The 10253-nt window shown below is 43.5% G+C and overlaps 1 protein-coding gene across 1 annotated transcript; it reads right to left on the bottom strand.

The window, feature by feature from the left end:
* Positions 1-329: 329 nt before the first annotated feature.
* Positions 330-6202, bottom strand: LOC120528512 (NACHT, LRR and PYD domains-containing protein 3-like). Its single transcript, XM_039752690.1, has 3 exons — positions 6043-6202; positions 1506-1571; positions 330-1417 (listed from the first exon to the last, which is right to left on the bottom strand). The coding sequence occupies exon 3, from the start codon at positions 1283-1285 to the stop codon at positions 404-406; it is 882 nt and encodes a 293-aa protein (XP_039608624.1). The 5' UTR covers positions 1286-1417; positions 1506-1571; positions 6043-6202; the 3' UTR covers positions 330-403.
* Positions 6203-10253: the final 4051 nt, after the last annotated feature.

The following is a 10253-nucleotide window of genomic DNA, read 5'->3' as shown; positions in this document are numbered from 1 at the left end:
AAAAACAAACAAACAAACAGAGAACCTTATGACTTTCTCAACACGCCGACTGCAGCGGAGACCTGGCGCCAGCCTCCAGATGCACTCCGGGGTGAGACTCGTGTGTGACAGGTTGAGATCGTCAAGTTCTCCGCAGTAGTTGATGACAGAGCCCAGCACAGCACAGTCCAGAGATGATAAGGTTGTGTTACTTAAGTTCAGCTTCAGATCCTTACCAATGGCATCTCGGATTAATTTCTTGTTTTGCGTCTCATACAGCCACTGACACACCCGCAGAGATTCACTTTTATCTCTGCCACGCAGGGCCCGCTCAGCTTTTTGTTTCACCCACTCCATGATACGCACACCTGGCTTCCTCTCAAAATCTCCCAAGATTCTCTCCAAAGTCTGTGTTACTGAAGTCCTAGACAGTCCAACTAGGAAATCGAATGAGAATCTCAAATTGATCATCTTTACAGGAATTCAGCTTGCCAAGCAATTCCTCGATGTTCCCTGATGGATCGAGGAAGAAGTAGCAGGCGGCCATGAAGTCTTGCATGTTGAGGTGGATGAATGTGTATGTTGTGTTCTCCAAAGTGCTTTCTTTCTGCAAAATCATTTTTAGAAATCCAGAAGGGGATGGGGTGGATAGGACTGGCTGGAGACCAAAGTTAATGATTTCCTGCTTTTCAGAAAACACAAGAACCCCTATGTCCACCCCAGAATATGCCATCTTGCCAAGATTCATCAAAATCCCCCGCAGGTCCTCGGATTCGGACTTGTTATGGGTAAGGATGCTGTAAAGAAACATTACAAAGAGCTCCGTGCCCGTCCTGGGGGCTGCTCCTCTGTCTTTTTCAGCCAAATTGAAGTAGTTCCTCAGTACACTGCAGATAATCCAACAGTATGAGGGGTTAAACCTCATGGTGTAGAGGGTGGCACTCTCCTGCACGTACTGGAAAGCCTCGGCACCCAGATTTGAATCACCAAAGAACTTCTTGAAGTAGGTCATCCTTTGCTGAGGGGAGAAGCCCAGGACCTCTGTAAACCGATCCACTTCAGCCATCTCCAAGGGCTCCAGGGCCATTGAACAGCCATTGAGCAACGTCCAATTGATCAGACTAGTGATCAGGATATGAATCGGATAAGAGTCATCTGGATTTGAGCAGAGTTTCTTCCTTGTAAAGTCCAGCTTGTGTTTGTACTGTTCCAGTCCAGATTCGCTCACAATTCGCTCTTTCCCCCTCCTCCACCAGTTCTGCGCGAGTCCCCCCAGTGTTTGTATTTTCAGGCTGAGACTTAACATGGGCTCTTCTGGACGGCTTAATGACCAACACCTATGTGACAGAAGCCTCAGAGCCAGGATCTTTGGTCCTGGGACCTCCAGGAGAAGTCTTTGTGGATTCAGACGGAGTTCTTCTGTGTGTCATTTTGACCACTGAAAGTCACAACAAAAAAAACGTAAGGGTATTTAAGGAGCACAGAAGTGGAAGGCAGTACGATGAGATGAGGAAGCAGTGCATTACCTTTGATATTGGCTTTGAGGAGCGGCAACTACAGGGTGGCATGAGCCTTGTTCAATTCGTCCAATCCTGCAAAGATAGAAAGAATCAAATATTAGACAATCACAGCAGTAAGGGAGGAGATGAACCCAACCATTAAGTATGGTAAAGGAAGTCCTACTGTAGGGATACGGTCTATAGGAGCTGTACAGCAACTCCTCAGGGAACATTACAACTGCCGACACACATTTGCAGCAGTTTCAGTGACTCCTCACGGAGCATGGCCTCACCGAAAAGCCTGTCAAGATTTTGTGCCATTCATTTCAAGACAGGGAATAGAATAAATAAAAATATATATGGCATCTCACGCCCTACTGGCACCCTCAGCATTTCTCTTGCACCTTTCCTATACATCCGTATGCAGCAGCGACACTAAAGGTTCACACCATCAGAAAGACAAAGATTTATTTATGTCGTGGACTCCAGGAACACACCCAGCATGCGCACACACACACACACTCACAGAGGCACAGTTATTGGCCCAATGAATCGATAAATAACAATTAATCACATGAGGAAAAAAATGTAATAACACAAAAAAAAAAATACATATGAAAAAGGCCCTCCCCAGACGCCCAACAGCGATAATAAATTTTTACTCAGCTGAACAACAATGAACACTAATGACAATGTCCAAAACACACTCTAATTTAGTAGAAGCAGAGGGCGATGGATTAGCAAGGGAAAAATCCTGTGCGCTGTAAGCAATGCCAAGTATGTCCTACTGGTTTCCTGATGCATTGTGAGATGAGGCGATTGCGTGCTCTCCTTCTGATGAAGACACATCCAATTTGTACAAACTCACATGAACAGACTGGCACGAAATAGTCTAAACATCCAGACAGGAACAGTAAACCAAATGGGTGAACAACAGACAGACAGACAGACAGACAATCAAATCTTGCCGGTTCCCTTTAAATAGGGCTTGTTGGCTGAATTGTCTTCCCAGCAGCCCCCGAGTAACGTTACCCCACTGAGATACGGAGTACCTTTTTACGCAGCACTGTGACTCTCTCAAGCACAATCCCATAAAGCCTACTTCTCTCTCACATTCTGTCATGTCGAGGTGCCTTGCTTGCCTCCTGTCCACTTTTTGACCGAAATCAATGAATACCACATTTGCTCCAGTTTAGACCAATGGTTCTACAGTTCAGCTCTGAAGGGCCCCCCCACCGCTGCAGGTTTTCATCCCAAGCAATTTCTTTCTTTTAAATAGTCTCCCACATTAATTTAGAAAGTTGGTATTTCCAGGTTTGCTTTTTTGGTCTTTAGAGTTTTGTTCTTTTTAATTTGCTAGTGATATATGCGATTATAGAAAAAGAAAATCTGAACACATTTCTCCAGTTTTAATGTCACTACACTGGTTACCTGTGTCATTCAGGATTGACTTTAAAATTCTGCTTATGGTTTATAAAGCCTTAAATAATCTCGCTCCATCTTATATATCAGAATGTCTGACACCTTATATTCCAAATCGTAACCTCAGATCTTCAAATGAGTGTCTCCTTAGAATTCCAAAAGCTAAACTTAAAAGAAGTGGTGAGGCGGCCTTCTGCTGTTATGCACCTAAAATCTGGAATAGCCTGCCAATAGGAATTCACCAGGCTGATACAGTAGAGAAGTTTAAAACACTGCTGACAACACATTACTTTAACATGGCCTTCTCATAACTTAACTTAATCCTGATACTCTGTATGTTCAATTCTTCATCATTACTATTCATAGTGGCTCTATAACCCATACTGACCCCAACTCTCTCTTCTGTTTCTTTTTTTCGCCACCACCACCTACTCAAAGCTTCATGATGCTCCAACAATGATGGATGGATTAAAAGCCAGAAGTCTGTATGACCATCAACATCAAGTCCTTCCGTGAGAACCCTAAATCCAAAGAGGACTGTTTCATTTATGTTAGGTAGAATGCCCAGAGGGGACTGGGTGGTCCCGTGGCCTGGAAACCCTGCAGATTTGATTTTTTTCTCCAGCCGTCTGGAGTTTTTTTGTTTTTTCTGTCCACCCTGGCCATCGGACCTTACTCCTTTTCTATGTTAACTAATGTTGTCTTATTTTAATTTCTTATTTTGTCTTTTATTTTTCTTCATTATGTAAAGCACTTTGAGCTACTTTTTGTATGAAAATGTGCGACAGAAATAAATATTGTTGATTATATACCGATATGTGAATGAACTCTTTTAGGGCTTTTTTTTTTTTTTGTTTCTTTTCTCCCAGGGCTGAGTCTTTTTCCAAAAACTAACTTTTTTTCAGAAAGAACACAAAGCAATTGTTCAACATATCAAATAAACAAAAAAATATTTACTTTTGACAAATGCTCCTGTCTTGCATGTTGTATGAGCCTGCATACTCTATGATTTCTCACACGTTACACAGCACACACAGTCTGATCTCGCTCAAGGCAGCCAATTTCAGTCACTGCCACATTGCACTCCTTACAATACGTGTTGCATTGGTGCCTCCTTTTCAGTTGTCTGTTGCTGCACTTTCTCACATATGTTGTTAGTGCGTACTGTAGAGATACAAGTCACCCATTTGACATCGTGCCATGCCACTGTCACCAAGTTTTCCGCCCATATTGTCACCTCTTTTCATCTTCAGCCCGTGTCTCCTGTCCACCCTCACTGTGCCACAAGCTCCAATTCCCCTGCTCTGTAGCTCCATGAACAATTCTGGTCATGTATAAAAATTGTCCAAGTGTACACAACATGACCCAAATGTTCATAATCCTGAATCAGCTCCAGCACAACCTGACTTGTCAAGGGACAGTTCTCTCTTTGACAGGAATACTTTCCAGTATATGCGATTACTTTCAGGCCAAAACCCGTGTTTACTTCTGCCAGTACAAAATCCTTTATGCCATATTTTGTGGGCTTTTCTGGCATATATTGGCATCCCTTGTATTTTATTATAGATTCATCCACAGATAAATCTCGGCCAGGCTGATAAAATTGTTTCTATGTTGGCTCTACAATGTCAAGCAGGGGCTGAACTTTATACATGCGGTTACAGCCTGACTCACCCCTTGGGATTTGCTTCTGGTTATCACAGAAGTGAATACAACTTTGCAGCAGCATATTGTATTTATCATCACGTGGCATAATCTGTCCAAAGCCACCAGGGGACAAAGCACGTTTGGACCAGTGCTCCCTGAAGTTATATCGCTAGTCTAGTCCAATCTCTATTTGTAAGGCCACAAAGCTCTTCATCTCGTCTTTTGTTGTGGGTTTGCATTTTGAAAAACGAGAATGCTGTGCAAGCGCAGCCCGCGATTCAAAATATTGCTCTGCCTACCCATTTGTCTCGTCTGACAGTAGCTGAAAAGCAGCATCAGGAGAGAGCAGCCTGAAGTAGTCCAGCGACTGGTAATCCGTCGTGTCCAATAGCAAGCCATGCTGTCGTGTGAAGTCCAGTAGCCAGTTTGTCTCCCATGGATCAATGTCTGGGTATTCCTCCCACACGAACCTTGCCATAGGTGCGTCTGCTGTGCCAATGCTCTCAGCTGGTGTCTGATTAGCTGGGGCGGCATCGGCTGGTGACTGATCAGCTGATGCCGGCTCCTTACACTCTTGCTTGATCTCCTGATTACTCTCAACAAAATCAAATTCTGAAAAATCAGAGTCCGACTCAGCGATAATGCGCAAAACATCGTCTGCCGAGTATTTTCTTTTCTGCACTCGCTTCACTCCCTCATGAGATATCGATGCCATCTTGCCTTTGTTTACATTTCGTGACTCACGCACACACAAGGATTAGATGGCGAGTCAATGAGTCTAACATTCATCCAAGCAGAGAGGGAATGCCTGTGACATGACAGTGAGTTTTGTTGCCATTAACAGCGGATTGTCGCCCTCTACCCCAAGATGTCGACTTTTGTCGACATGCACCCTCAACCTCTCCCGTCCACAAAAGTAGACGTTTGCCCTAAAAGAGTTAATAAGAAAATTACAAAGTCAAGAGTCAAAAGAAATGACAAAAAATAAAGATTTGTGATTCGTTAGAAAAGTAAACCAAACACCAATGCACATTTCTGCCACATACGAAATAAAAATAACAGTTAAAATTACTGATAAAATCGACTCACCGATTGTGGACCTGGGGCTGAATTTGAGATTGTAGCCTACATCACTGCTTCTCAAAGTGAAATTATTTTTATAAATTACATTTGCATATAATGTACATATAATGTACAAAGCACTAATCGTAACCGCCATGTCAAGTCTGTCTGCGTCGAACAGCTCGGGACTCTCCCCACACCCCTGTGGCCAATCGTATTGAAATGTGGCACACATTATACTTCATGGTAATTTGTCCGGTCAGTTCAGTTTTCATTCAGGTAACTCTAACTGATCGCGCTGGCTGCGCAAATGTTTGCAATTTCAAAATCTTGCATTGAAAAGCACTGGCCGATTTGCAACCTTGTCTGTCTTAAAACAAAAAAGCGTTCTGTGCAGCTTCAACTATGAATTAGTTAACTGTTTCAACTTTACCTTGACAGTGGTTGCTTCAGCTTGCATATTTTCCTCTTTTGCTCATCTGATCAGCACTTGGATGCCAACTTCAGGGAGTTTCGGTACATCTGGAAAGTATTCCCAGCGCTTCATCACTTTTTCCACATTTTGTTCTGTTACAGCCTTATTCCAAAATGGATTAAATTCATTTTTTCCTCAGAATTCTACACACAACACACCCCATAATGACGTGAAAAATGTTTACTTGAAGTTTTTGCAAATTAATTAAAGACTAGACATTAAGCCCATTACAATAACGGGCGCTAGGACAGTAGTGCATAAACATTAGTAGGAACAGTCCATATTATATGGCAAGGGACCTTGACCTCATTCTGTTTGTTGTCTTAATTTCTTTTTTTTGTTTTGTCAAAAATATTTTTGCAAGAAGCCTAAAGTAAAATAATAATAAAAAATAAAATAGAAATGTATATGATAATACAGTAAGTATAATTAATATTGCCTTAGTGTAGAAATTTATAACAATCTGTAATACACAATATCTGAAGAAGATATTTAGGAAAAAATTTCCATTGTTTTTAACTCATGAAATGTTTCTATAAAATTTGATTATAGACATTTCTTGTAAATATTCTGTCTGAGTTTGGCAACAGTTTGCCTTGTTCAGGACCATCTACAACCTTGACAACAACATCTGGAAAACTTCTAACTCTTGATAATGCAACATATAACTGACCGTGTTTTGTGTCACAACAGTGGGCAATCAGCAGAGTCTCACCAGCAACTGATGTAATGTGTGGCATGCAGCTGATAATCGTGCCAGTATTTGAATCCGTGCTGGTGTGCAGCTGATTACTGTATGTCTTGTCTCCCCGGCAACGGATTTTATGTACGCGGCCGCGACTACCCAATCAGCACTCTCCCCACCAATGATGTCCTTTATTTTCTTATCATGCGCGGCCGCGGCTAGGCCATTCAGTGTGTTCCAGTGTGTGTACGTCCACGGTGCCTTGCGCATGCGCGGGGCACGGTGCGATGCATGGCCCTGCGCATGCGCACTTCACCAGAAGACACACACACACGGACACCCCTGACCCCTGGACGCACACAGGGGTTTTATCAAAGAGGATAAAAAAACTGAGAAATCCTATGTCCATAAGTATTCACCTTTGCTCAATACTTTGTCGATGCACCTTCGGCAGCAATTACAGCCTCAAGTCTTTTTGAATATGATGCCACAAGCTTGGCACACCTATCCTTGGCCAGTTTCACCCATTCCTCTTTGCAGCAACTCTCAAGCTCCATCAGGTTGGATGGGAAGCGTTGGTGCACAGCCATTCTAAGATCTCTCCAGAGATGTTCAATCAGATTCAAGTCTGGGCTCTGGCTGGGCCACTCAAGGACATTCACAGAGTTGTCCTGAAGCCACTCCTTTGATATCTTGGCTGTGTGCTTAGGGTTGTCGTCCTGCTGAAAGATGAACTGCTGCCCCAGACTGAGGTCAAGAGCGCTCTGGAGCAGGTTTTCATCCAGGATGTCTCTGTACATTGCTGCAGTCATCTTTCCCTTTATCCTGACTAGTCTCCCAGTTCCTCCTGCTGAAAAACATCCCCACAGCATGATGCTGCCACCACCATGCTTCACTGTAGGGATGGCGCCAGGTTTCCCCCAAACGTGACACCTGGCATTCACACCAAAGAGTTCAATCTTTGTCTCACCAGACCAGAGAATTTTGTTTCTCATGGTCTGAGAGTCCTTCAGGTGCTTTTTGGCAAACTCCAGGCGGGCTGCCATGTGCCTTTTACTAAGGAGTGGCTTCCGTCTGGCCACTCTGCCATACAGGCCTGATTGGTGGATTGCTGCAGAGATGGTTGTCCTTCTGGAAGGTTCTCCTCTCTCCACAGAGGACCTCTGGAGCTCTGACAGAGTGACCATCGGGTTCTTGGTCACCTCCCCGACTAAGGTCCTTCTCCCCAGATCGCTCAGTTTAGATGGCCGGCCAGCTCTTGGAAGAGTCCTGGTGGTTTCGAACTTCTTCCACTTACGGATGATAGAGGCCACTGTGCTCATTGGGACCTTCAAAGCAGCAGAAATCTTTCTGTAACCTTCCCCAGATTTGTGCCTCGAGACAATCCTGTCTCGGAGGTCTACAGACAATTCCTTTGACTTCATGCTTGGTTTGTGCTCTGACATGAACTGTCAACTGTGGGACCTTCTATAGACAGGTGTGTGCCTTTCCAAATCATGTTCAATCAACGGAATTGACCACAAGTGGACTCCAATTAAACATCTCAAGGATGATCAGGGGAAACAGGATGCACCCGAGATCAATTTGGAGCTTTTTGGCAAAGGCTGTGAATACTTATGTACATCTGCTTTCTCAATTTTTTTTTTTGCAAATTTGCAAAAATCTCAAGTAAACTTTTTTCACGTCGTCATTACTTTCCGGATGCACTGTAGATGGCAGGGACAGTGGGCACAAGCAGCTCACAGAGTAACACACAATGCTCTTGCTGCTGGAAGAAGAAGAGGAGAAAAGAAAAAGTTACTTCTCTGGAAATAATTTGATGGAGAAATCAATAACGTAAGCATAGATAACAGAACTGACTGAATCAATAGTCTCTGTGGATTATTATTATTATTATTATAAAGAACCAACATTATCAACCTGAACTATCTGAACTAATTAATTACACAGTAAAACGTGCAGCTGCCCTGACTGACAGAAACACAGGATGGGTTTCAAAAAGTGGACTGCAGTTGACCTGTGAGAAGACAGGAGCCGCTGGGCATGCAACAAAATGACGAGAACGGAGCAGCATTTGGGTCTGTGCCATGCGGACTACTTAGCAACTGAACACACAACAGTCCGACTGCATGTTACGGTTCAGAGCCGATTCTGCTTCAGTGTATCTTCAGACGGATATGAAAATCTGTGTCACTTTGAATTCCGGTTATATGACAAATCAGTTGTTACTTACTGTGTTTTAACTAATATTGATAGCTTGACAGGTGATTTCTATTAGTTGCTTTATTCCATTTACATGGTGATATTGATACTTTTTGTATGCTAGTGCTTGTCATTTTCTTTTAATAGGTATCATTTGATGATTATTAGGTACTACTCCATTGGCTACACCTTCAAAAATGTTACGTTTAAGGAAACTGAACAGCAGTTAGTCACAGACCTTCCGGTAGGGACACACATCAGTCCGTGTCATGTTACATCACTTGAACTGGAATCTCCTGACAATAAAAGCCACTGAGCCACCACAAGCAGTGCTGCCAGGGCTGCAGTTTTCTAATTGCATTACTTTTGATTGCCGTCCATGAGAAAAGAAATGGCTTTTACAAGTCGGGGGGATTTTGGTTTACTTTTTAAAAAAAAAACAAAAACAATATAGTACTGTATTTTGGGCTATTTTTAACCCCACCCTCATCGAAACAGGCTTTTATCACGTTTTTCATCATTCTGGCACCCCTTCCCCTGCTCTTCGCTGTTGTATGATGGTGTTTATCCGCCCTGTCACTTCAAAACCTCTCAGAGGGGACACCCCTTTTTACCCAACGCTCTCGTTTTCCGGTGCATCAATTACTCCATCCCAGGCATTGGGCGATTTCTTTGGGCAAAGTCAATAGTTTTAAGCTCTCCTTTTTTTTTGGGGGGAACCAGCCAACCTTAAGTGTAAGCCTCTGATTCGTAAAGTGGTGATAAAAAGCACTGATTTAAAGGAGCCTTTATTTTTAATAATTCTTTATTTATATTTGAATATAATATTTATATTTTTGTCCTGGTCGTGGACCAGCTCTACACCCTTAGCAGAATCCTGGAGGGTGCATGGGAGTTTGCCCAACCAGTCTACATGTTTTTTGTGGACTTGGAAAAGGCGTTCGACCGTGTCCCTCGGGGAATCCTGTGAGGGGTGCTCCAGGAGTATGGGGTACCAGACCCCCTGATAAGGGCTGTTCGGTCCCTGTACGATCGGTGTCAGAGCTTGGTCCGCATTGCCGGCAGTAAGTCAAACCCGTTTCCAGTGAGAGTTGGACTCCGCCAGGGCTGCCCTTTGTCACCGATTCTGTTCATAAGTTTTATGGCCAGAATTTCTAGGCACAGCCAGGGTGTTGAGGGGGTCCGGTTTGGTGGACTCAGGATTGGGTCACTGCTTTTTGCAGATGATGTTGTCCTGTTTGCTTCATCAGGCCGTGATCTTTAGCTCTCTGGATCGGTTCGC

Source organism: Polypterus senegalus, chromosome 4 (genome assembly GCF_016835505.1).
Source record: "Polypterus senegalus isolate Bchr_013 chromosome 4, ASM1683550v1, whole genome shotgun sequence".
Classification (NCBI taxonomy): domain Eukaryota; kingdom Metazoa; phylum Chordata; class Cladistia; order Polypteriformes; family Polypteridae; genus Polypterus; species Polypterus senegalus.
This window is presented reverse-complemented; position numbering and strand designations above follow the sequence as displayed.

What these genes read in the sequence shown, in the direction of transcription:
- LOC120528512 (XM_039752690.1), bottom strand. Translation starts at nt 1,285, where the DNA reads ATGTTAAGTCTCAGCCTGAAAATACAAACACTGGGGGGACTCGCGCAG.